General features: G+C 46.1%; 2 protein-coding genes across 4 annotated transcripts in view; one reads left to right on the top strand and one right to left on the bottom strand.

The window, feature by feature from the left end:
* The window catches only part of LOC137333482 (L-fucose kinase), a 319569-nt gene extending 310574 nt beyond the window's left edge, over nt 1–8995 (top strand). For 2 of the 3 annotated variants that reach the window (XM_067997639.1, XM_067997640.1), the window contains exons 21-24: nt 1064–1251; nt 2695–2794; nt 5790–6013; nt 7976–8450. In XM_067997639.1, coding sequence (XP_067853740.1) covers nt 1064–1251; nt 2695–2794; nt 5790–6013; nt 7976–8065 — 602 coding nt within the window. In that variant the 3' untranslated portion in view covers nt 8066–8450. Of the gene's footprint in view, nt 1–1063; nt 1252–2694; nt 2795–5789; nt 6014–7975; nt 8451–8777 lie in introns of those variants that run through there. The other variant, XR_010965901.1, reaches the window with a different exon arrangement.
* Nucleotides 8996–13870: 4875 nt separating this feature from the next.
* The window catches only part of cog4 (component of oligomeric golgi complex 4), a 51548-nt gene continuing 38177 nt past the window's right edge, over nt 13871–27241 (bottom strand). The window contains exons 16-19 of the mRNA XM_067997642.1: nt 27085–27168; nt 25583–25684; nt 23945–24073; nt 13871–17236 (exon numbers count right to left, since the gene is read on the bottom strand). Of these exons, the coding sequence (XP_067853743.1) occupies nt 17102–17236; nt 23945–24073; nt 25583–25684; nt 27085–27168 (450 nt within the window). The 3' untranslated portion in view covers nt 13871–17101. The remainder of the gene's footprint in view (nt 17237–23944; nt 24074–25582; nt 25685–27084; nt 27169–27241) is intronic.

The following is a 27241-nucleotide window of genomic DNA, read 5'->3' on the forward strand; positions in this document are numbered from 1 at the left end:
GCATCACTAAAACAGATGGGGGTTGAAATTTGTCCTGGACGGGAGAGCTAAACGGGCAGTATCGCCCGACTGCCTGTTATACACCCGGCATTGTCTGCCTGTCATACACCCCGCATCGACCGCCTGTCATACACCCCGCATCGACCGCCTGTCATACACCCGGCATCGACCGCCTGTCATACACCCCACATCGACCGCCTGTCACACACCCCGCATCGTCCGCCTGTCATACACCCCACATCGACCGCCTGTCATACACCCCGCATCGACCGCCTGTCATACACCCCGCATCGACCGCCTGTCATACACCCGGCATCGACCGCCTGTCATACACCCCACATCGACCGCCTGTCACACACCCCGCATCGTCCGCCTGTCATACACCCCACATCGACCGCCTGTCATACACCCCGCATCGACCGCCTGTCATACACCCCTCATCGTCCGCCTGTCATACACCCCACATCGACCGCCTGTCATACACCCCGCATCGTCCGCCTGTCATACACCCCACATCGACCGCCTGTCATACACCCCGCATCGACCGCCTGTCATACACCCCGCATCGTCCGCCTGTCATACACCCCACATCGACCGCCTGTCATACACCCCGCATCGACCGCCTGTCCGACACCCGGCATCATCGGCCTGCCACGCGCCCGGCATCGTCGGCCTGCCACGCGCCCGGCATCGTCGGCCTGCCACGCGCCCGGCATCGTCGGCCTGCCACGCGCCCGGCATCGCCGGCCTGCCACGCGCCCGGCATCGTCGGCCTGCCACGCGCCCGGCATCGCCGGCCTGCCACGCGCCCGGCATCGTCGGCCTGCCACGCGCCCGGCATCGTCGGCCTGCCACGCGCCCGGCATCGACCGCCTGTTATATATTGCTATTTGTGGGATTTTGCTGTGCAGAAATTGGCTTCCACATTTCCTACATTACAACAGTGACTACATTTCAAAAGTACTTAATTGGCTGTAAAGTGCTTTGGGACGTCGTGAGGTTGTGAAAGGTGCTATATAAATGCAAGTCCTTTCTTCTTATTAACATCCAATTACTTTTCTAGGTGGAGGCTGGCAGGATCAAGTCGGAGGCCTGGTGCCTGGTATCAAGATCGGTCGGTCCAAACCCCAGTTGCCCCTGCGAGTGGACATTGAGCGCATTCCAGTGACGGACGAGTTTGTGAAGACCCTGAATGAGCACTTGCTGCTTGTGTACACGGGGAAAACGAGGCTTGCACGCAACCTTCTACAGGTTAGACCGCTCATCACCTAACAGTTGTGGGCTCAGGAGCAGCTCTGGACGTTATTAATCACGTTATTTGATAGAATAACTGTTCAAAGCTGTTAACTTGTCAGCTATCTAAGGAATTACTCTTACAGTAATCTCGCTAATTTATAACCTCAGACTCTGGTCCCTGTTAGTGCTGATTTACAGTGATTTACTGAATTGCCTATGGTAACCTTTGCTACTCGTTTTGTTAAGCAACGTTCTACCAGATCTCTAATACTTTTATATTGCAGATGTAGCACAATACCTTCCTCCCTCAAGGAATTCCCAACATCAAATATCATGGGAAACCTGAGACTAGGCTGCTGGCTTAAATTCACTGAGATAGGATCTCCCATTGGTGCAGTTGAACTGAGCCATAAGACCAGGAAGGTCCCAGGAATGATCTCCACTCTGGTAGCACTCTCGCCTCTGAGAGAGAAGGTCATGGGTTCAAGCCCCACTCCAGGACTTGTGCACATAGTCTAGTCTGACACTTCCCTCAGTACTGCACTGTCGGAGGTACTGTCTTTCAGGTGAGACATTAAACCGAGATTCCATTTGCCCTCTCAGGTGGATATCAAACATTCCATGGCACTATTTGAAGAAGAGCAGAGGAGATGTCCTGGCCAACATTTATCCTCAACCATCATCACCAAAACAGATTAACTGGTCATTTCTCTCATTTGCTGTTTGTGGGATCTTGCTGTGCACAATTTGGATGCCATGTTTCCTACATTACAACAGTTACTACAATTCAAAAGTCATCCATTGGCTGTAAAGCGCTTTGGTCATCCTGAGGATGTGAAAGGTGCTATATAAATACAAATTCTCTTTTTCTGAGATCAGTTAGCTGATCTTAGACAGGGAAGATTAAAGCCTCAGCACCCTGGGCTAGGAGAGGGATTTCTAGGAACTAGATTGAGACAGCCCAAACGCACTCATGTAGGACCCTTATAGCTCGTAGACGAGACTTTCATCCCATCACTCTGTCTAATCTCAAATCCAGATGTCAGAGCTGAGAATGCTTTCCCAAAGTATGAAATAAAATTCTACAATGGAGCTTGGGTCAGATGTGGATGCTGGGGGTCAATTGAAATGTCAAGACTGAGATTAATAGATTTTTTTTGGGTAAGGGTATCAAGGCATATGGAGCCAAGGCAGGAAAATGGAGTTAAAGTACAGATCAGCCAGGATCTAATTGAATGGCCAAATCCTGTTCCTATGTTCCACTGGAAATAAGACACTTTCCTCGGGGAGGGTAAATTGGAAAGAGGGTTAACCCAGGTACCAGTAACTCTAAGTGACCAATGACGGGGCAGCAACAGGTGAGGAACTCCTGGTCCGAGACAGGTGGAAGTGACCAGTGTGAACGATCTAGCAGTAGCACAGATCCCACTTTCTCTGACTGTTTTGGTTACTTCACAGGACGTGCTGAGGAATTGGTATGCCAGGCTGCCCAGTATTGTGGAGAATGCTGACGCACTGGTCAGGAACGCGGAGGAATGTGCACAATCTTTTATCAACGGTAAGCAAGAATGCAGGAGAAGGATCAGGTGCAATCTATACTGCCACAGACTCTCCCTAAAACTTTCCTCCTTTTGGGAAAGGCACCACCTTGTGTAGTAATGAGCAGAAAGTTCCAGGTAAGAATCCGGATCAAGCCACTTCCCACAGTGATACTAAGCCACACAGACGAGGGAGTCCCAGTTTCAGTCTGTGGCCTGTCCTGTTAGATTTGCTCTCTGGCCTGTGCTGTTAGATTTGCTGTCTGGCCTGTGCTGAGATATCTGATTCTAGCCTGCACAGTACAGTCTACTCCTCTCAATCCAAATTATTTGATGATTCTATTTTTGGTTTAGCACTAGATTTCCACTTTGCCATGTTAATTATGTTGTTCAATTCAAATCATTAGATTATATAAAAGAACCACTTTGAATGATCGGGAATAGTCTGTAGTTGGAGCTTCAGATGACCTTGGTGCTCCTGGACAAAGGAGGAGATTTAATGGGGTCCCTGTTCCTAACTTTTTTTTTATTAGTTCATGGGATGTGGGCGTCGCTGGCGTGGCCGGCATTTATTGCCCATCCCTAATTGCCCTTGAGAAGGTGGTGGTGATCCGCCATCTTGAACCGCTGCAGTCCGTGTGGTGACGGTTCTCCCACAGTGCTGTTAGGAAGGGAGTTCCAGGATTTTGACCCAGCGACGATGAAGGAACGGCGATATATTTCCAAGTCGGGATGGTGTGTGACTTGGAGGGGAATGTGCAGGTGGTGTTGTTCCCATGTGCCTGCTGCTCTTGTCCTTCTAGGTGGTAGAGGTGCTGTCAAAGAAGCCTTGGCGAGTTGCTGCAGTGCATCCTGTGGATGGTACACACTGCAGCCACTGTGTGCTGGTGGTGAAGGGAGTGAATGTTTAGGGTGGTGGATGGGGTGCCAATCAAGCGGGCTGCTTTGTCCTGGATGGTATCGAGCTTCTTGAGTGTTGTTGAAGCTGCACTCATCCAGGCAAGTGGAGAGTATTCCATCACACTCCTGACTTGTGCCTTGTAGATGGTGGAAAGGCTTTGAGGAGTCAGGAGGTGAGTCACTCGCTGCAGAATACCCAGCCTCTGACCTGCTCTTGTAGCCACAGTATTTATGTGGCTGGTCCAGTTAAGTTTCTGGTCAATGGTGACCCCCAGGATGTTAATGGTGGGGGATTTGGCGATGGTAATGCCGTTGAATGTCAAGGGGAGGTGGTTAGACTCTCTCTTGTTGGAGATGGTCATTGCCTGGCACTCGTCTGGCACGAATGTTACTTGCCACTTATCAGCCCAAGCCTGGATGTTATCCAGGTGTTGCTGCATGCGGGCTCGGACTGCTTAATTATCTGAGGGGTTGCGAATGGAATTGAACACTGTGCAGTGAACATCCCCATTTATGACCTTATGATGAAGGGAAAGTCATTGATGAAGCAGCTGAAGATGGTTGGGCCTAGGACACTGCCCTGAGGAACTCCTGCAGCAATATCCTGGGGCTGAGATGATTGGCCTCCAACAACCACTACCATCTTCCTTTGTGCTAGGTATGACTCCAGCCACTGGAGAGTTTTCCCCCTGATTCCCATTGACTTCAATTTTACTAGGGCTCATTGGTGCCACACTCGGTCAAATGTTGCCTTGATATCAAAGGCAGTCACTCTCACCTCACCTCTGGAATTCAGCTCTTTTGTCCATGTTTGGACTAAGGCTGTAATGAGGTCTGGAGCCGAGTGGTCCTGGCGGAACCCAAACTGAGCATCTGTGAGCAGGTTATTGGTGAGTAAGTGCCGCTTGATAGCACTGTCGACGACAACTTCCATCACTTTGCTGATGATTGAGAGTAGGCTGATGGGACGGTCATTGGCCGGATTGGATTTGTCCTGCTTTTTGTGGACAGGTCATACCTGGGCAATTTTCCACATTGTCGGGTAGATCCCAGTGTTGTAGCTGTACTGGAACAGCTTGGCTAGAGGCACAGCTAGTTCTGGAGCACAAGTCTTCAGCACTACAGCCGGGATGCTGTCGGGGCCCATAGCCTTTGCTGTATCCAGTGCAATCAGCCATTTCTTGATATCAGGTGGAGTGAATCGAATTGGCTGAAGACTGGCTTCTGTGATGGTGGGGATATCGGGAGGAGGCCGAGATGGATCATCCACTCGGCACTTCTTGCTGAAGATGGTTGCAAACGCTTCAGCTTTGTCTTTTGCACTCACGTGCTGGACTCCGCCATCATCACTCTCCAGTGACCCTGCTGGGAAATATGTGCGCGGACATTAGTTGAGGACAGGTTTCAGCCACGTCTTTGATGGCCAACACATGAAGAATGGTCACTCGGTTAAGGTACTGTGGGCTGATCAGTGCCTGTGCATCCATACTGAACCTGGCACTTCTGGTCTGCGTGGCTTAGTATCACTGTGGGCCAGTGGCGTTACCCAGGACTAAGCTATAAGTGGGGCCCAATGAGCAACTGTGGCTCCGACTACAATGTAACTCCTGCTGCCAGCCTTGGCTCAGTGGTAGCACTCTCTGATTCAGCAAGTCATGGGATCAAGCCCCACTCCAGAGACTTGAGCACATAATGTAGACTGGCAGTTGGATGCAGTACTGAGGGAGGGCTTCTCTGCCGGAGGTGCCGTTTTTTGGATGAGACGTTAAACCAAGGTCCTCTCAGGTGGATGTAAAAGATCCCATGACACTATTCAAAGAAGAGCAGGGGAGTTCTCCCCAGTGACCTGCCCAATATTTATCCCTCAACCACTTGACAAACATTTATCTCATTGCTGTTTGTGGGATCTTGCCACACTTTCCTACATTACAACAGTGACTATACTTCAAAAGTGCGTCACCAGCTGTGAAGCACATCAGGGCGTCCTGAGGACATGAAAGGCACTGGACAAATGTTTTTCTTTCATACTCAGCTGGAGTCAGCAGCTTCAGGAGGGGAAGAGAGTAGGGAGAGAAAAAAATGTACATTAAAAAGTATAAACTGTGCATTTGGCAGGTGACCTTTCCCGAATCGGGCAGTGCCTAAACACCTACTGGCAGCAGAAGAAGTGCATGGCCCCCGGGTGTGAGCCGTCTGCGGTCCGAGAGATGATGGCGGTGCTTCATCCCCACGTACACGGGCAGAGCCTGGCTGGGGCGGGTGGAGGAGGCTTCCTTTACCTCCTGACCAGGAAACCTCGACAGAAGGAAGCAATCGAGACGATACTGAGAGCGAGCGAGGTAAGCTGGGCAGCTGTCCCTGAAACCTCCCACAATTCACCGTCAGGGAATCCCTCTTTCCCACTGAGCTCCCAATCACATTCCTCGGCCACAGTGGAATCCCAAACTGCTTCAATCCTACGAGACTTCAGTCGCACATTCCCAACGATATAACCGTGGGATGAGGAGGAGTAGGGATTTGGATTTGACCGTTTACAGTAGGGTGATCCAAACCCCATCCTCAAATACTTTGGGGAGAAAAGTTGTAGGTATTTTGAAATATAACGGGGTAGAGGGGGAATTGGTGTCAGTCAGTTGTGCAAAACGGACAATAGTGAGTCGGCCGCCTGTTTCACATCCCACCACATTATCTTCTCCAATGAATTCACCCCAAAGTGCCCAGCGTTGGGAGTGCCGTTGTTTTGGATATTTATACCCAGTTGCTTATTTTTTAATTCATATGTTTTTCCTCTCCTCTGTGATCCCATACCCGAGTCAGGCAGGTCCACAGTACTCCAGGGCACTGCTGGTGAGACAACCCGCCTCACTAGTGGGACCTAGAGGGCCAGACCTGTCACAGGGGGGATGAGGAGGGGGTGGAATCCTTCCCACTGGGCTCCCGATAACCCAATAACCCTACCAGTCAAGGCCGGGTAAGGTGAGGTCCCGCCTGGCCAAACAGCAGGAAGCTGTTGCCGTGCCGTGTGCTGGTAAATTGTTGCAGTTTCAGCTGGTTCAACTTGAGCAGTAGACCGCGCACACCCAGGGGTCTGTAAATCCTTGGCCTTTACTAACCGGCATCTAAATGTCTAGACTTGTATGAGGTGGGCCTGTCCCTCCAGGGAGAGGGTGTGTCCTCCATATCAGAACCTCGATCGGTGGGGACTTCTCTGTACCTTGATTTGTGGAATTCTCAGCGTGGTGACTGTTTCTGTCCATTCAGTCACCCGACTGACCAAAAAAAAAATGTTTTATTTCCTTTGGCCGCGCTCTCCTGAAGCCTCCGACCCCGGCTGGGGATTAACTCCACAGGCGTAAACAACCCTCTACTACCTGGTCCAATTCATGTGTGAGCCGAGACAGTGCGTGGTGGCAAGCTGCTCAACCGTGAGTGGCATCACAGCCAAGCCTGAATTTGTCCTCACCTGTTGTTCCTGCATGTTGCACTTTCTGTCACTGGCTTGTGGTAGGAATGGGAACCCTGGGCAACTTTTCCTTTTCCGTAGTCTTCCTACTACCGTCCTGGCTGCGATCAGCTGACTCAACGCAGACTGGGCTATTCTGCCTGTGTGTGCCTCAGTGCCATATTGGGTGCTGCCTTTACCCTCTGAGCTATTGAGGCAATCCATGACTATTTTCTAACACCTGAAGCTGAAATAGACACTTAAAGATCTTTTTCCCTCTGCTATTTCGATCCTCCCACACACTACTTGCAGTTTCCCCGACTGAGAGGAAAGACTTGCTCCTAGACCCCTGTAGCTCTGCTCTTGAGTTGGCCGATAGATGGTGTAGGAGCAACTGGCGAATTCGCTCCCTGGCACTGGTGGGAATATGTAACTCCTCGACTCAGCACCTACGTGTGGGCCAAAGGCAGATTCCCCGGAATGATACCGGAGCTATCTCGGCTCTCAGACCCTGGATCCCCTCCCAGCTTTCTGGAGACACCCCACCTCCCCATTTCCAGCGAAGTCTGCCCCTCCCCCTCTAATGCTGAGTGGTTTGAGTGGCTGCCCAGAAATGTCTAAACTGTTAACTGAACACCAAAAATCTGTCTTTGTAAAATAATCTGTTTTTTTCCACCTCCCCCTGCCCAATAGTCATTGGGGTTAAGAAGGCTCTTGATGAATTATTCATCATCGGCAATAGAAATACCAGACTTCCTCCTGGCCAGAATCTCGGCTCTCACCCTCTCCAGGGATCTATTGGTCTGTGGTCGGGAAGCTGTGGGAAGAGATGTTAATGATCTGAATTCTGACCTTACAGGGTTTGGGGAACTTCAATGTCCATGAGGTGGAGGTGGACAAGACTGGAATCACCATCAACTCACACGCCAACTCCTGCCCGGTCAAATAACACTTCGGTTAAACTACCATCATACACAAACTTTGGGAGATCACGAATAAACCAGAGAGAAATCACTGGGAATAATAAATGACTTGATTATATTTAAGAAAATTTCAAATCATTGGAGGTATCATTAACTATTTTGACGGTATAGTTAATTTTTATGAAAACAAATGGATTAGAATCATTCCAGCAGATGCTACACACGTTGTATAGCAGTGGGCAGTGACCTGAAGGGATGGCATCATCAAGAGCTTCAGATGATGGGACGGTAAGAATGAAGTTTGAATGCTTTGTAACTTGATTCACACTCTTTGGAACTGTGATATTTACATTGAACTGTGTGTATATTTAAATGCTATGAAATAAAGTATATTTTGTAATTTAAAAAAAAAGTAACTTGATTCAGACTCCGGGATTAGATTACTGCGTCGAAATGAAACTTCATGAGATTTTTTGGTCATTTGTTTTTATTTGGGAAGGTGTGGGAATGAGACTTTTTTTATTATTATTATTATTTTTACTTCAGCGCCTGCCACTTGTGTTTGGCTCAAGCTTTCTTTTACTTCTTGTGCTTTTCTTCTTGCCAATATCTTTTTTTGGTAGTTTTTCTTATCCTCGGCTGGCGTTATGGTAGTGAGGTTGGTTCTAGCCCCCATCAAATTATGACCAGGCCAGGGTTCAGATTTGAGATGTGTTCCTTCTGGGTTTTCTTTTTCAGAATATTCTCATTCTCTGAAGATCCACAATCGTTTGACTCAGAGGCTAGAGTGCTACACTGAGCCAAGGCTGACACCTTGAACAAGCAAATATGTAACAGCCATATGATCCAGTTATATATTTACAGTCGTCACCCTTCCACCTAACTCCATGACAGGAAAATAAGAAAAGGATGATAACTGTAAGGGCCAAGCTAACCCCTTGTAAATAACTGTGAAATAAAAGCATTTTTCTTGAATTTCTTACTATGGAGCTTGTACTAATCTAAACTATTCTTGGACATTGAGTTTAGAACTGAGTAGTTCCTTTACTTAGAGAGTTTCATTTGATTCTCGGATACATACAAGGGGTAAAATTAGTCCAGGATAGTAGTGCGTAATAACGGGCGATAATTTCTATAAGGACGCACGTAGTGACAGCCCAGTAATCTCCCTGTTGCAGGATTCGGTGACAATATCCTGTGCTGCACATGACAACTACACTCTCATCACCAATGTGGTACAGCTGCTGATCTTAAATCAGGAGCTCGATAAATTGGAGAACGAATTGAATGAATTCAAAATCACTCATCAAAAGTTGATCTAGACTCGACTCCTCTACAGACTCCTCGCTGTTTTAAAATCAAGGCTCATCACACATCGGAACATAGGAACAGGAGTAGGCCATTCAGCCCCTCGAGGCTGCTCCGCCATTTGATAAGATCATGGCTGATCTGTGATCTAACTCCATATACCTGCCTTTGGCCCATATCCCTTAATACCTTTGGTTGCCAAAAAGCTATCTATCTCAGATTTAAATTTAGCAATTGAGCTAGTATCAATTGCCGTTTGCGGAAGAGAGTTCCAAACTTCTACCACCCTTTGTGTGTAGAAATGTTTTCTAATCTCACTCCTGAAAGCTCTGGCTCTAATTTTTAGACTGTGCCCCCTACTCCTAGAATCCCCAACCAGAAGAAATAGTTTCTCTCTATCCACCCTATCTGTTCCCTTTAATATCTTACAAACTTCGATCAGATCACCCCTTAACCTTCGAAACTCGAGAGAATACAACCCCAATTTGTGTAATCTCTCCTCATAACTTAACCCTTGAAGTCCGGGTATCATTCTAGTAAACCTACGCTGCACTCCCTCCAAGGCCAATATGTCCTTCCGAAGGTGCGGTGCCCAGAACTGCTCACAGTACTCCAGGTGCGGTCTAACCAGGGTTTTGTATAGCTGCAGCATAACTTCTGCCCCCTTGTACTCTAGTCCTCTAGATATAAAGGCCAACATTCCATTAGCCTTCTTGATTATTTTCTGCACCTGTTCATGACACTTCAATGATCTATGTACCTGTACCCCTAAGTCCCTTTGAACATCCACTGTTTTTAACTTTTTACCATTTAGAAAGTACCCTGTTCTATCCTTTTTTGGTCCAAAGTGGATGACCTCACATTTGCCTACATTGAATTCTATTTGCCACAGTTTTGCCCATTCACCTAATCTATCAATATTACTTTGTAATTTTATGTTTTCATCTGCACTGCTTACAATGCCACCAATCTTTGTGTCATCGGCAAACTTAGATATGAGACTTTCTATGCCATCATCTAAGTCGTTAATAAATATTGTGAATAATTGAGGCCCCAAGACAGATCTCTGCGGGACTCCACTAGTCACATCCTGCCAATGTGAGTACCTACCCATTATCCCTACTCTCTGTCGCCTTTCGCTCAGCCAACTTCCTAACCAAGTCCGTACATTTCTCTTGATTCCATGGGCTTCTATCTTAGCTAACAGTCTCTTATGTGGGACCTTATCAAATGCCTTCTGGAAGTCCATATAAATAACATCCATTGACATTCCCCTGACCACTACTTTAGTCACCTCTTCAGAAAATTCAATCAGGTTTGTCAGGCACGACCTACCTTTCACAAATCCATGCTGGCTCTCTCTGATGAACTGAAAATTCTCGAGGTCTTCAGTCACCCTATCCTTAATTATAGACTCCAGCATTTTCCCCACAACAGATGTTAGGCTAACTGGTCTATAATTCCCTGGTTTCCCTCTCTCTCCTTTCTTAAAAAGCAGAGTGACATGTGCAATTTTCCAATCTAGAGGGCCGTCTCCTAATCTAAATCATCCTGCCAAAGAACCTAAAACTATGGAACTTCTTGTGACAAAAATTTCAACTTTTGAGCTGCTGGCTGTTCCTTTAAATCTAGTTATAGAAGGGACACGTCTACATAGAATCACATAGAACGTACAGCACAGAAACAGGCCACTCGGCCCAACTGGTCTATGACGGTGTTTATGTTCCACACGAGCTTCCTCCCACCCTACTTCATCTCACCCTATCAGCATAACCTTCTATTCCTTTCTCCCTCACCTCGCTTCCCCTTGAATGCATCTATGCTATTTGCCTCAACTACTCCATGAATTGGTTTTGATCTTCATTCCACATTCTAGAATTAACAGCGTTATCAGTAGTGTTTTCTAACCCTTGCACCAACCCCTAATCTTAATGCTAACCCTAACCACTAACCTGTAACCCCAAACCAGTGACCCTAAACCTAACCCCAACTCCTACCCCAACCCTTTAACCCTAATCCTAACCACTGACCCTAGCCCTAATCCTAACCCTTAATGGACCCATCTAGTGACAGCCCTGACCCTAAATTGCGCACTGCAGGGTCACTAGGCAGTGTGACATCACCAATGATGCAGGTCGACGGCGTTGTCCAGTCACTCCATTCTTTTCATCCTTTGTTGGGCCTGATGGGCGGGGAGGTTGGTTGCTAGGCACTGCAGTGTCATCATAAAGCAGTGACATCATGGCACTGTGTTCAGTATTGTGACCTCATCGGTGGAACTTGGCAACAGTGAAAAGAAATCCAAGTCCCATTTAGAGTATCACTGAAGTTGGGTCCTAATGGCTACAAATGGGGCTGAACTTGTATTGACTGGTCTGAATCATTCAGATCCACTGATCCTCCCTTTGTTTCCTACCAGCCAAGACATCCTGTCTCAAAACAAGTGTTTTTTCTCATTTTGGAGTCCTAAATGAAAGGTCAAGGCCATAGTGCAGGACGCCACTGAGGTCAAAAATATGACAGGTGACCTTGGTGTTTCACAGTATCCACCTCGGACTCTCCGACCTTGCACCCGAACTCTATTATTGTTACCACAGTAGCTCCTGTTCCACTGCATCTAAATATTAGAATCGTAGAGAACAGAAGGAGGCCATTTGGCCCGTCGTGCCTGCACCTATTGCTGCTGCTACAGACCAGAGATTCTTTTCCTCACTGTCTCACTCTCCTCCCCTTGCTGACCTCCTACCCACTGCCACCAGTCTCTGCTTCTTATAGCCCCACCAGAATCCTACGCCGTGCCCCCATCTATCACTGCTCTCCTTCCATGTCTTCCAGGCTCTGATCCCTCTTGGACTGCTCTATAGCTTTCCTCTGCCTCAATCTGGGCATCCTTCATTGTGTCCATCACAGGGTACACAGTACATGGTCACCTGCAAAAGTCACCCTAGTATGTCATCCTGTGGCTGGGCACTCTGCAGCCCTTTGTTCTCAACAATGACATGAGCAACTTTAGACTTAATTTATGTCTTCCCATATCTTCATGGCTGCAAACATATCAACATCAGTTGGCTTTATGGTCCCCATCTTCTTGAATATTATTATTTCGAAACTCTCCTCTCATGAAGATGTTGGCTTCTTAATAAAGTAAGATACCAGAGGCATTAGTTGTGGTCTAATATCACCTCCTGTTGCATGAGCCTTGGCGGCTGTTCAAACAGATGCAGCATCACAGGTGATGGTGTCCTCACCTGATGTTTGCACACCCACAACACCCAGCAGGATTACCGGGCAGCAGCCAGGAGTGGCTGGTTTTCACAGACACCCACAAGATAGGGCTAGAAATTGCTCCATGCGTTACATTTATCCCACAGTCCTCCTCGGCCACTAGAGGCTTGCCCACATAACTCCACTCAAAGCAGGCTGAAGAAACTTGTCAACTTTTACAATAATTTGGATGAAACTATTTGAATCAGCGGATCTCAAACTTTTGCGGGCTGGGTTCTGGTCATGCCTCTCCATCTATGTACATAGCAGTAAGACCACAAAAAAAACCCTCACTCCTTCTTCACTTGCAGTTTCTCCTTCCTCTGTTTCTCTCTTCCACCTCTTACCCTCTATTTCCTCCTACACTTCCATTTCTCTGATTTGCTTGATCTTTTCCTCCACTTGATTAACTTTCCCTCGTTTCTCCTTCACTTGTTTTTCTCACTCTCTCCTTTTTGCCTCGAACTGTTTTCTGACCCTGAATGGCTGTTCAAGTTGGCTACCTCGGTCTCACTATGCGACACTCTATGCATTCTGCAGGCCCTTTTCATTGCTCTGTGGGTTATTCTGTGTCCATGCCAGTGAGGGATCTGTGCCTCCTTCTGTACCCTGGACAAACAGCTCTCATAGACACTCATCCCTGCTACCTCCCTGTCCTACCTACCTCCATCATTACACATTCCTCCTCTCCTGTCAGCCCCTAACACTGCTGTTCTTTGTTTCTGTGCTGATCTCCTCCCCCCCCTACCCCGATTTCCCATTGCTCCACTTTACCCAACTGATTCCCATGCTGCTTTGGGTTATGCAGCTCAGCTACTCACTGAGGCAGCAGTGGAGCGTCTTCTCTCATTCTCATCCAAAGTAGTGGCTGATCATGCCAAAGGAAAGATTTGCATGGCTATGGGGAAAGAGCAGGGGAGTGGAACTAATTGGATAGCTCTTTCAAAGAGTGGGTACAGGCACGATAGGCCAAATGGCCTCCTTCTGTGCTGTAAGATTCTATGAACTTCCATCCTCCTCCTACAGTATGAATTTCTGGGCAAATGGGTGCTGCCCTCCCTCCAACACTGCCAGCTCCCGTCCTCCCTCCAACACTGCCAGCTCCCGTCCTCCCTCCAACACTGCCAGCTCCCGTCCTCCCTCCAACACTGCCAGCTTCTGTCCTCCCTCCAACACTGCCAGCTCCTGTCATCCTCTGGGACTGTCCTGTTGCCCAACCAATTATCAAAATGGAGCCCGATTTATTGAAGAGCGCTTCCTTACAATTCAGATGAGCATTTTTATTATCTGATGTGTACTTAGAAAGATTGGTGCACAGAAGCCGACCCTTACATAGTAACAGATTGTTTGGAAAGCATACTTCAGACGTTCTGTATAACAAGGATCTAAACCAGAAGGGTCAGCAAGGGCTGTGGGCAATCGGCTCGGTCTAGACAGTACCTCTCAAGGTTATGGACTGGAGAATGTACGACGGATCTTGCAGCGAAAAGACTAACTAGCAGTAGCAAAAAGAAGTGCGATTGACTAACTGACCTCTAGCCAGTTCAATGATACCTTAGAAAGGATCCACTTGACAAGAGTTAATCCTCTTGATTTGGTCACCAATGTTTCAGTCCCATAAATCAGAGTGCCTTAGTAAAAATTAATGTGTAAAGCTATGCTTTTCCCTATCCCTAATTTGGAGAGAGTTTCCAAGAAAATATTGGGAAGCTTTCTAGGGGATAGAAAGTTAAATAGGATTTGTAAAGAACTTTTGAAGTAGTTTTGCAAAAAGCAGAGATCATTGAGAGTCAAAGCTGGAAGATTAAGAATTGTTAAGAGTTTAATCAAACAGAAGAAAAACTTGTGAAGTGTATCACAGATGTTAATAGCTCTGAACCCAGAGAGAGTAAGGGAACAAGTAACAATATAGAGAGAGATAGAATACGTGCAGCTTTGGTTAAACTAGGAGAACGACTGAAGAAAGACGACAACCGTCATGGATGGTGATTTGCCAAAGGCATCATAAAGATAGAATCGCTCAATACTACAGAACCCAACCTAACAGGAAGAGCTTGTAAGTTTTATACTTTATGTGAATAAATGAATGCTTGAAAGTTGTGACTGACACACAGAATATAAACTGTAAACTTAACCTTGCTAAGCCATACTGCAATCCTGACAATAAATTAGCTCCATTGTATGGTTAGAAAACAAACCCAGTTAATGCTGAGATACTCTTAAACTATGTTTGTGCCTGCAATGATTTAAACTGTCATTTAATAATATTTACCCAAGTATTTTATGTGCTGCTCAATGCTCAACGTGCTAGTTTTCAATGTGTGATCGTAGATGTTGTTTAATGAAGTAATGTCAGTAAATGTATCAGTGTTGGACTTCATCTCTGATGTCTCTGGCATGTAGGAGCTCACTCAATGTCACACCACATCTCTGCGATGATTAGGTTGCCTGGTGTAACTGTTGGTATAATTTGGACTGGGTTATGTGTCAGAAGTGGCTCACTTGGCAGCACTCTTGCCTCTGAATCAGAAGTCATGGGTTCGAGTCCCACTCCAGAGACTTAAGCACATAATCTAGGCTGACAGTCCAGTGCAGTACTGAGGGAGTGGACTTTCAGATGAGACATTAAACCGAGGCCCCATTTACCCTCTCAAGTGAAAGTAAAAGACCCCATGGCACTATTTCTAAGAAGAGCAGGAGAGTTCTCCCCGATGTCCTGGACAATATTTATCCCTCAATCAACACCTAAAACAAATTACCTGGTCATTTATTTCATTGTTTGTTTGCAATTTGGCTGCCGCATTTCCTATAAGTGACTATGTTTCATTGGCTGTAAAGTGCTTTGAGTCGTCCTGCGGTGCTACATAAATGCAAGTCATTCTTTCCTTTCTCTATGGTTCAAAGGTGAGCTAGTTTAGGCAGCTTACAAACCTTAAACATGAATGGCAAATCTCCAATCCAATTCTCTGATGTGAAAATGTAGGAAAAGGAGACAATCTTGTGTCCCCTGGTACTTAAACCCTTCACCATAATGAACAATTAGCTCCACCACCTGTGCCTGGGGTACCCTCCTGCCAGTCTATGCCTCAGGTCACCCCTTCCACTTGTTCCACACCTAGAAGTCCCTACTCCTGTCCTCTCCAGGGTTCCAAGGTCAAAAGTAAAGATTATTACTATCTTGTAAGGTTGATGAATAATAAAATTTGTAAAATAAGAGGAATTGTTTGGAGATGCTCATAGGGGTGGCCACACCAGGGAGGTGACTTTATAAAGTCACAAAGTGGTAGCGTTCCAAATGTATTGTTGCAATAACAAAAAGAAGCAGTCTGTTCACATTCAAAGTGTGCCCGACTCTTGCAGTAGAGAGAGAAAACAGGAGAATGATGTTGGGGCAGGGCTACCTGAACATCCAAAGCTGTAGGCCCTACAGTTTTAATAAAGGGCTTTCATTACTGCCATGAATGCTGGATAGCATTGCCCCCATCGCAGTCCCCTGCCTCGTCTCACTCTCCAGCAAGTCAAAACACTGGCAAATCAGACAGCCTGTGATGAGAGAAAGAGAAATACAAGAGAAGATCAGCAAATTTCCTACATTACAATAGTGACCACAGTTCAGGAGTGCTTCATTGGCTGTGAAGTGCTTCGGGACGCCCTGAGGTTGTGAAAGGCGCTGTAGAATTGCTCTTTCTTTTTCTTTCAAATGTTTTACCCGAGATGCCTCAAGTGTACGGTTCACGGCTAAAGATCTCTCAGCTGGGATTTGTCCAGTGTTGACAGTTGCAGCTAAAGGTGCAGCCTCCGATACCTCAACCGAAAGGATATTCCCCCTGTGGGACCCTAGTCAGTGAGTATTGGCAGGCTATTCAACTGTGGGGACCACCACAGCCGAGTCCAATCCTGTCTTCAGTCGATGTCCCCAGAACTCACTGAATGGAAACCAGGAGTTGGGCATTGGTCACTTGTTCACCTCTCAGGGATACGGAGGCCTGCTGCCAACCCAGCTGAGATCAGACCAGACATTGAATCCAGCAATCTTCCTGGTCTGTGTGGGTCAGTACCACAATGGACAGAGCAACAGATTGCTTTGAAAAGTTTTGAAGAAAGCACCCTGAAAACAAACCATCTCTCTCACACGCTGTAACACAAAACACAATCTGTAGTGCGCACTCCAACGTAGTGGAGTAACACCCTTTATTCCAGTAGCAGGGTGTGGAAATATTGTATGGTCCTGGGCCTGTCCCAGAGACACAGAGACTGGTGATGTTCAGATAGTCTGTGAATTAATGCACATTGATCCTATCAGTCAACAGCTGTTTCAAGAATAAAGTTCCAGCTGACAAGTACAGGAGCCGTTTCCAGTGCGTACCAGGCCACGTTAACAAAGTTGCGAGACAAGGTCCCTCTGCCTGAAGATACTCAAGTCTATATCTTGCTGCCTGAGATGAAGGATAACGACGATTCTGTAAAGACACAGTTGACAGGCACAGCTGCTACAAGCGAAGCCTCTTGATGTCCTCGCTCCGAAAGTCATTCCGCAGTGCAAGCACCTGTCGCACCTCAGCGGGAGTAAGGCGCCAGGTCAATGGGCCAGAGTTCTGTCCCCAGTAATCTAAAATCTCAGTGACCTGTAGGAACAGAAAGTGAAGTGAGACAAATGCTGCAAACCCACACATTATATAGAGACTGACAAATACATCAGAGCACAGTTAATCACTGAGTTATAACAGGTGGATATTGATGTAGTAGAGAAGCGCGTACGGGAACAGGTAACAGGAAATCTAGGTGTGCCACTGAAAGGGTCTCCAGTGGTAGAGACTGAAAAGGGAGAGGATCTGTGAGTGAAAATTGATTACACCTCCAATTACCTGGTCAGTGAGGCAGTTGTCAATATTGGATACTGAGAGAGCATTGGATTGAAAATCAAAGCAAATTATACTGACATTGTACCCACCAGTGATGAGGCCAGTTCTGGAATATGACATGCAGTTTTGGTCATCAAAGGAGGCACTAATGCATTAGAAAGAGTTCAGGGAAGAGTGGCCAGAACTCCAGGCCTTAAGGGTCTCAGTTATGAAGGAAGGCACAAGCAAATAAACTTGTTTTCACTGGAGAAAAGACAGACGAGCGCCATGACACAGGTCGTTAGAATAATGCATGGTATACTTAACATTAAAGTAAGCAGTTATTTAGCTGTAATGAGTTTAGGATTAGAGGACACAAGCACATAATTCACAAGCCTCAAGCAAGGTTAGAGAGTAGAATTTTTTTTCTTTTACAGGAGAGTCGACACATAGAACAGACTCCCAGAGAAGGGAGTTGATCCAGGATCAACTGACACCATTAAAAGGACCAATATCTGTTGAGTAAGGTAGCGAAGAGTCCGGGAGATATTAATAGCACTGCTCAATTTTTTTCTAGGAAAGAACTTGATCTTCCTTGAAGTGGGAGGTCACCACTGGTGATGGGAGGGGAACTCCAGGATAATCATACAGTCTCTGGATGGAGGGGACTTGATGGGTTGAATGACCTTTTCCCTCTCAGGACCTTCTGCAGTTCTTATGTAACATTTTTTGTTGCAAACCAGTGTATTGCTTTAGGGCTACTCTCAAACACACTGCTATCGCCTTGCAACTATCCTCTCACCACTCCCTGTTTGAAGCCTTCCAGTCAGCCTCCGCCCACCCACAGCATCAACACTGAACGGGTCAAAGTCACCAACGACATCCTGTGTAACTGTAACCACGGCTCACTGTTCCCCCTCATCCTCCTCGATCACTCCATCCCTCCGACACTCAACCACTCCATCCTCCTCAATCACGCCATCCCTCCGACACTCAACCACTCCATCTCCTCAAATCACGCCATCCCTCCGACACACAACTACTCCATCCTCCTCAATCACTCCGCTGCCTCTGACACTCGACCACTTCATCCTCCTCGAATGTCTCTCCTCCAAAGCCCAACTTCTCCTGTTGCAACAGCAGACATTACATTCTCTCAAATGGGGTTTCTCCTCCCACGTCCACACGGTCATCTCTGATATAACACAAGATGGCATCGCCTCCTCTTCATCATTTACAAGCTACCCCTTGGCGGTGTTATCGGAAGCATAAGGTCACCTTTCACATGTATGCTCACAACATCTAGCTTTACCTCGCCACCTCCTCCATCAATCCTGCAGCTGTTGGATCTTGGCTTGACCATCCGGATTCTTTCCCCTCAGTCTGGTTCAGTAATAACTGAAGTCGAATACATTTTAAAGTCCAACACATCTTTAATAGCAGGGTTCTTAGTCTGCAGCATTGATTTGGACTCCTGATAGAGTCCCTCTATGCTGGCAGAGCAAGAACAACAACATACAGAAATCCACACGTTTTTATACAAATCAATAGGGTTGGAACATACTTAACGAGGGTCAACACCAATCATAAGCCGGGCACAGGTTGCCATGCGAGGTTACATTATTTCCGGCCAATCATAAATCGTCCATGTGCTGATCATGCTGCTGTTAGACATCAAAGGGGATAACTTCCTCACTTTCCAACTTAGAATGTTCTTCCCTGTTCCTTCTGTTCCTTATCTCCCAACCTGGAATGTCTTTCAACTTTGGCTAAGCTCGTTACCTATATTGATCTGCCATAAACATGGAGACATTCAGACCAGTCCTTGACTCACATCAAAGACCTATCATTGATAAGACAATGCAGGCCTGCTGACTAAGCAAACATATGGCCCAGCAGGAGGGCCAGGCCACTTGTATCAATCTCAGTTACTAACTAATTAACCCTTTCTAACCATTTTGCATTCTGCTTCTTTGCCACGTAGGCATTTTAATATTTTACCGAAAACTGACCACGTAGGGATTCTCAGGCTCGGAGGATCAGGAAGTAGAATCAGTATGGGTGGAGATAAGAAATAACAAGGGGCAGAAAACACTGGTGGGAGTAGTTTATAGGCCCTCTAACAGTAGTAATACTTTTGGACACTGTATCAATCAAGAAATAATAGGCGCTTGTAAGAAAGGTAGTGTAATAATCGTGGGGGACTTTAATCTTCACATAGACTAGACAAATCAAATTGGCAAAAGTAGTTTGGAGGACGAGTTCATGGAATGCATCAGAGACAGTTTTCTAGAACAATACGTCATGGAACCAATCCGGGAACAGGCTGTTTTAGACCTTGTCGTGTGTAATGAGACAGGGTTAATTAGTAATCTCATAGTAAGGGATCCTCTGGGAAAGAGTGATCATAATATGATAGAATTTCATATTGAGTTCGAGAGAGACGTAATTAAGTCTGAAACTAGAGTCTTAAACTTATACAGAGCCAATTACATAGGTATGAGGGGTGAGATGGCTAAGGTTGATTGGGAACTTAGATTAAAAGATATGATAATAGATAAGCAATGGTGAACATTTAAAGAAATATTTCAAAATTCTCAACAAATATACATTCCATTGAGGAATAAAAACTCCATGGAAAAAGTGATCCATCCGTGGCTAACTCAAGAAGTTAAGGATTGTATTAGATTAAAAGAGGCATATAATGTTGCTAAGAGTAAAATGCCTGAGGATTAGGAGAGTTTTAGAAACCAGCAAAGGATGATCAAAAAATTGATAAAGAGGGAGAAAATAGAATATGAGAGTAAACGAACAAGAAATATAAAAACAGATTGTAAGAGCTTCTACAAGTCTGTAAAAAGGAAGAGAGCAGCAAAAGTAAACGTGGGACCCTTAGAGGCTGAGACAGGAGAAATTAAAATGGTGAATAAGGAAATGGCAGAGGCATCAGACAAATATTTTGTATCTGTCTTCACAGTAGAAAGCACAAAAAATATAGCAGAAATAGTGGGGAACCAAGGGTCTAATGAGAGTGAGGAACTTAAAAGTAATTAATATTAGTAAAGAAGAAGTACTGGAGAAATTAACGGGACTAAAAGTCGACAAATCCCCTGGATCTGATGGCCTACATCCTAGGGTTTTTAAAAAGAGGTGGCTGCAGAGATAGCGGATGCATTGGTTATGATCTTTCGAAATTCCCTAGATTCTAGAACGGTCCCAGTAGGTTGGAAGGTAGCAAATGTAATCCCACTATTCAAGAAAGGAGGGAGAGAGAAAACAGGGAACTACAGGTTTTATGTTTGACAAATCTACTGGAGTTTTTTGAAGATGTAACTAGCAGAGTAGATAAAGGGGAACCAGTGGATGAGTATATTTGGATTTTCAAAAGGCATTCGATAAGGTGCCAGAATAAAATGTTGTTACACAAGATAAGGGCTCATGGGGTTGGGGGCAATATATTAGCATGGATAGAGGATTGGTTAATGGACAGAAAACAGAGAGTAGGAATAAACAGGTCATTTTCAGGTTGGCAAGCTGTAACTAGTGGGGTGCCGCAAGGATCAATGCTTGGGCCTCAGCTATTTGCAATCTATATTAATGACTTAGATGAAGGGACCGAGTGTAATGTATCCAAGTTTGCTGACAATACAAAGCTAGATGGGAAAGTAAGCTGTGAGGAGGACACAAAGAGGCTGCAAAGGGATATAGACAGGTTAAGTGAACGGGCAAGAAGGTAATAATGTGGGAAGATGTACGGTTATTCACTTTGGCAGGAAAAATAGAAAAACTGAATATTTTTTTAAATTGTGAGAAACTTTTAAACGTTGGTGTTCAGAGGGATTTGGATGTCCTTGTACTCAAAACACAGAAAGTTAACATGCAGGTACAGCAAGCAATTAGGAAGGCAAATGGTATGTTGGCCTTTATTGCAAGGGGGTTGGAGTACAAGAGTAAGGAAATCTTGCTGCAATTGTACAGGGCTTTGGTGAGACCACACCTGGAGTACTGTGTACAGTTTTGGTCTCCTTACCTAAGAAAGGATATATTTGCCTTAGAGGCTGTACAAAAAAGGTTCACTAGATTAATTCCTGGGATGAGAGGGTTGTCCTATGAGGAGAGGTTGAGTAGAATGGGCCTATACTCTCTGGAGTTTAGAAGAATGAGAGGTGATCTCATTGAAACATAAAAGATTCTGAGAGGGCTTGACAGGGTAGATGCTGAGAGGCGGTTTCCCCTGGCTGGAGAGTCTAGAACTAGGGGTCATAGTCTCAGGATAAAGGGTCGACCATTTAGGACTGAGAGGAGGAGAAATTTCTTCACTCAGAGGGTTGTGGATGCTCAGTCGTTGAGTATATTCAAAGCTGAGATCAATAGATTTTTGGACTCTGAGGGAATCACAGGATAGGGGGATCAGACGGGAAAATGGAGTTGAGGTCATCAGTCAACTTATTGAATGGCGGAGCAGGCTCGAGAGGCCGTATGGCCTATTCCTGCTCCTATTTCATAGAATCATAGCACGGAAGGAGGCCATTCAGCCCATTGAGTCCGTGCCGACTCTATGCAAGAGCAATCTTGCTAGTCCCACTCCCCCACCCTATCCCTGTAGCCCTGCAATTTTTTTCCTTTCAAGTACTTATTCAGTTCCCTTTTGAAGGCCATGATTGAATCTGCCTCGGGCAGTGCATTCCAGATCATAACCACTCGCTGTGTAAAAAAGTTTTTCTTCATGGAACCTTTCATTCTTTTGCCAATCATCTTAAATCTATGTCCACTGGTTCTTGACCCTTCTGCCAATGGGAACAGTTTCTCTCTATCCACCCTGTCTAGACCTTTCATGATTTTGAATACCTCTATCATATCTCCTCACAAGGAGAACAACCCCAGCTTCTCCAGTCTATGCACTTAACCAGAGCCCCTCATCCCTGGAATCATTCTAGTAAATCTCTTCTGCACCCTCTCTAAGGCCTTCACATCTTTCCTAAAGTGCAGTGCCCAGAACTGGACGCAATACTCCAGTTGTGACCGAACCAGTGTTCTGTGAAAGGTTCATCATGACTTCCATACTTGTGCACTCTATGCCTCTATTTATAAAGCCCAGGATCCCGTATGCTTGTTTAACCGCTTTCTCAACCTGCCCTGCCACCTTCAACGGCATATTCCCCCAGGTCTCTCTGTTCCTATACCCCTTTTAGAATTATGCCCTCTAGTTTATACTGCCTCTCCTCGTTCTTCCTACCAAAATGTATCACTTCACATTTTTCTGCGTTAAATTTCATCTGCCACGTGTCCGCCCATGCCCCACCCTGTCTATATCCTCTTGAATTCTATCACTATCCTCCTTACTGATTACTACCCTTCCAATTTCTTATGTGCCACTGTCTCTAGTAGTTGCCTATCTGAGCCAAAACTTCCTCCAGCTTTATGTCAGAAAAACCATAGAAGTCCTCGTCAGCTCCAGTAAATATCGACGTGCCTCCAATCTCAACTCCATCTCCCTCCCTGCCTACTACCACAGGCTCAGCCCAGAGGTCTGGAAACCAAGTTCAGTTTCCGCCTTCATCTGTTGCAAAGTCTGCTTTCTTTCACCTCTACAACATTTGCCGCCTCCAGCCTTACCTCTCCTCTACTGAAACTCCCTCTTTTCCTCATGGCTGGACTTCTCTGACACTGCTCGTCAGCCTCCCCGTTTGACCAATAATAACCTACAAGTCACCCAGAATACCATTCCACTGTCCTCACCCTCCCTAAGGCCCATCTCCCGTACCCTTGCTAAGATCCATGGTTTTCCACATCCCAGAGTATCTACTAAGATTCTCATTCTCACCTTCAGATCTCTGTGGTCTCGCCCCTCTCTACCCGTGTTCTCCAGCCTGTGCCCGTATGTGTACCCTCCATTCCTTGAACACCAGCCTACTTCTTGTTCTCCTGCTCCATCCTCAGCAGCTGCTCCTTCAGCCACCTTGCCTACGTCCTCTGAACTTCCTACTTCCCTCAGCATCTATCTTGCCAGCTCCATTACCTTCAAACCTTTTTAAGGCCCTCCTCCTCGACTGTGCTTTTGCTCCCTCCTGACCCTCTTCCTTTCTCCTCCCCCCTGCCCCCCCCCCTCCCATTTAGTATCCTCCATCCTGTAAAATACCAAGATGTCTCTCTGTACATAATCAGCACTGTTGAAATACAAGTTTGTACGCTGCTGTGAGCACATCATTCAGACCTCTGTCAAACTTGCCTGCTCCAGCAGCAATGCTTGTTCTAACCTACGAATGTCCTGAAACCTCCTGTATAGGATTACATAGAATTTACAGCCGAGAAACAGGCCATTCGGCCCATCCAAAACCCTGGTTTTCCTACATTATAACAGTGACTACACTTCAAAAGTACTTCGTTGGTGCAAAGCCCTTTGGGACGTCCAGGAAGGCGCTGTATAAATGCAAGTCTTTCTTTCTTCTTTATCCTCCTCCCACTCTATTTCATCACACCCAACGCACTCACCCTTTCCAGATTCAGTATGGTTGCCATCTGAGAGAGGCGAGCGAACTTGTCTCGAATGGTCCACGTGATCACTGACGTCAGGTATGCGATCAGCGATCGGAGCTCCTTGTCAAACTGCAACCCGCCGAGCTGAGAAGTAACCAAAAAAGGTCAGGAGGAGATATCGCAGTCAGTTTTCAAGAGGCATCTGGATGTTTACGAAGTTAGGAGATCACCACTGGGTAGGTGAGAATATTTAAATTAAGACACTAAAGGATATCTCATTTAAACCCATTTAGAATTGAAGAGTTTTTTGAGCCCCTCCCTCCCATCTTGATCAAACAGTCTTGAGGGTAAAAGCAACACCTACTATGGCACCAAACTGTCCAAACCACCTGCCAACAAACTGTCCAAACCACCTGCCACCAAACTGTGCCGAGTTAGTTGGTCTCATCCATGGCAGCAGTAGAGTTAATGATTATGCTAGAGAGCAAGGGGGAAAAAAAAAATCAGGCAAGATCCCTGCTCCAGATTGCTATCCAGTGACCCTCCCTCCTATGGAAAGTAGACACTGGGGTCAGGCTCAGCTGTGTTGCCCCTCACAGCTGAATAGCCAGCACTTGCTGTCTAGGCTCAGGTATGAAGCTCAGCCTGTTAGACAAAGTACTGGAGCGTTCTTGATGCCCGTGTATCCCAGCAATGAATCAGCATCTTTAAGAGAAAAACTGACCACAAAATAAAGTGGAAGGTGACATTCATTCTGCAATGTGATTTGTGGAGAAGACATTCCAAAATGCTAAGGAATATCTCAGCAGTTTATTCAAGATAAAAAAAAATAACTTTACCTAAAATGTTCATACATGCAGCACCTTACCATGCCCTGCAATTTCTGAGAAATATATTTGTTTCACCTCTTGAAGTTTCCCCCTTATCCTTACCAAAATCCTCACAGAGCTTTCTAGCAAGTCCTTGACTAGTGATGGGAGCAGGAACACTGGAGAGTTTTCCCTCGCCTACCCCGGGTAGTGCTGAGACCAACCGGCGTGGCCCACGGCCACCCCAGCCGAGGTCAGCTCACGCAGCACAGGCCAAGGATTGAGCCCAGGATTGTACCAGTATAGGAACAGGGGGAGGCCATTCAACCCCTCAAGCCATTCAGTCAGGTCATGGCTGATCTGTACCTCAACTCCATCCACCCACCTTGGTTCCATATCCCTTAATACCCATACCGAACAAAAATCTATCAATCTCAGTTTTGAAATTTTCAATTGACCCCCAGCCTCAATAGCTTTTTCTGGGAGAGTTTTCCAGATTTCCACTCCCCTTTGTGTGAAGAAGTGCTTCCTGACATCACTCCTTAATGGCCTAGCTCTAATTTTAAGGTTATGCCCCCTTGTTCTGGACTCTCCCATCAGAGGAAATAGTTTCTCTATCCACCCTATCAACTCCTTTAATCATCTTAAACATCTCAATTAGATCACCCCTTAATCTTCTATACTCGAGGGAATACAAGCCTAGTCTATGCAACCTGTCCTCATAATTTAACCCTTTCAGCCCTCTGTATGGGTCAGTGCCTTCACCCAATGAACCGTCAGCTCAGCTTGTTTCAGGACAGTGTGTACAAAGTGCTAAAATACTCATGGCCTTTCTCACTCGTACCCGGCTGAATGTCGACTTGAGAACCACCTTCTCCAGTTCAATCGCGATCAGGCTTGTCATCAGACTGGTGAGATTATCATAGATCACCGGGGACAATCCAACCTACAGAACACAAACACAGTCACATGTGGAAAGGATTGTGCCTTCCCTCTCCCTCAACACCTAGGGGGAATGGAAAGACAAACTGTGAATGCTGGAAATCTGAAAATACTAGAAAAAAAAAACACAGGAATGGACAATAAACTCTGCCTTGCCAGTGTTGCCCACATCCCAAGAACAAATGAAAACAAAGAATCCATTAGCATCTGTAAAGAGAACAGACGGCTTGTTTCGTGTGGGCTTTGAAGAACCGTTGCACAAGTGGAGCAGGTAGTTTTATTTTGCTCCTCACAGAGCCGACTCATGTTGGGGTACAGTTCTACAGGTCCAGTCACCCTCCCGTACCATGCCCGAGAGGCCACTGTGACTAGACAGTAAACAGTCTACCCGGCAGTGAGGGAATCACAGCCAAACCGGATCCCGCCCTTATTTGATACACACACACACACACACACACCTACCAGTGGAAGTCACTGGGTGCAGTCGGAAGCAGGAACTGGGGTAAATTTTCCCCTTGCTGACCCAGGGATACCGAAGCCAATTCCAGGGCCCCACAGATCTCCCAGCTGACATCGGCTAACAGCAGTGACTGAACCTGGGACCTCCATGGTCTGTGTACCTCAGATCCACCCCAGGCGGTGCACTGATCCATTGAGCCACCAGGGCTGCTCCAGGCACTGTTCAATCCCCAAGGATTCAATTACCTGGCAAACTATACTAATCTCAATCTCCTTAACTCAGTGATACTCCTGTCCTCAAACTGCAGATGTAAGTGCATATAAAGACCAGAGAGCTGCTCTACACCCACTTCCCCAGATCTCTGCCTGTTCCCAGGGATAACGTTGGAAGGTGAAATGATGAAAGGTGAAGAACTTTCATTTTACTTCTCCTTGACACCTATAGCAGTATGAATAATAATGGCCTCTAAAACCACAAGGAGAGTAGACCTGCTCAGATAGGTAGGATTGAATAGCAAAGTGCCAATGTGACACACCCTCCCTCTGGTGCACGCACTCTACTCTCACTCAGCTGGTCTGCTGCCAGTTGCCATCTAAAATTATCTCATTTTTTTTTAAACTGAGAAACAGACGAAGGGCCCAAGGCCTTTGTACAGAACCGCTTAAGTCGATAAGAGAAGGCAAGGTAAATGAAGAAGTAGCAACTGAGTGATGTTAGCTCGTGTTTAAGGGGCTGAAAGTTGCAGGAGAAAGGAAAGTCTGAGGGAGGTAAGGAGTTTCACAGTTCTGAGATCTTTGGGAAAGAACAAGTAAGAGACAATGTGATTCCTCACTGCTGCTGTCAGTTTATAATTTAGGATCTAAGATTAGGGAAACTGCATTTCTTGCCCGGGACTTCAACTTAATTGGAACTTTATGGATTTTAAGAAAACCGTGCACACATACCTTGAACTCTGCCATTAACTGCTCCAGGTTGAGAATGAATTGTTGAACCCAGGGGTCATTGGCCTCGTAATCATTAAACTCCTCCTAGAATAAAATAAAACTAAATGTTAAGCAAACACATGTTATGTGGGCAGCCTGGGATATGGCATACCAGGAA

This window comes from Heptranchias perlo, chromosome 16, assembly GCF_035084215.1.
Source record: "Heptranchias perlo isolate sHepPer1 chromosome 16, sHepPer1.hap1, whole genome shotgun sequence".
NCBI classification, from domain to species: Eukaryota; Metazoa; Chordata; class Chondrichthyes; order Hexanchiformes; family Hexanchidae; genus Heptranchias; species Heptranchias perlo.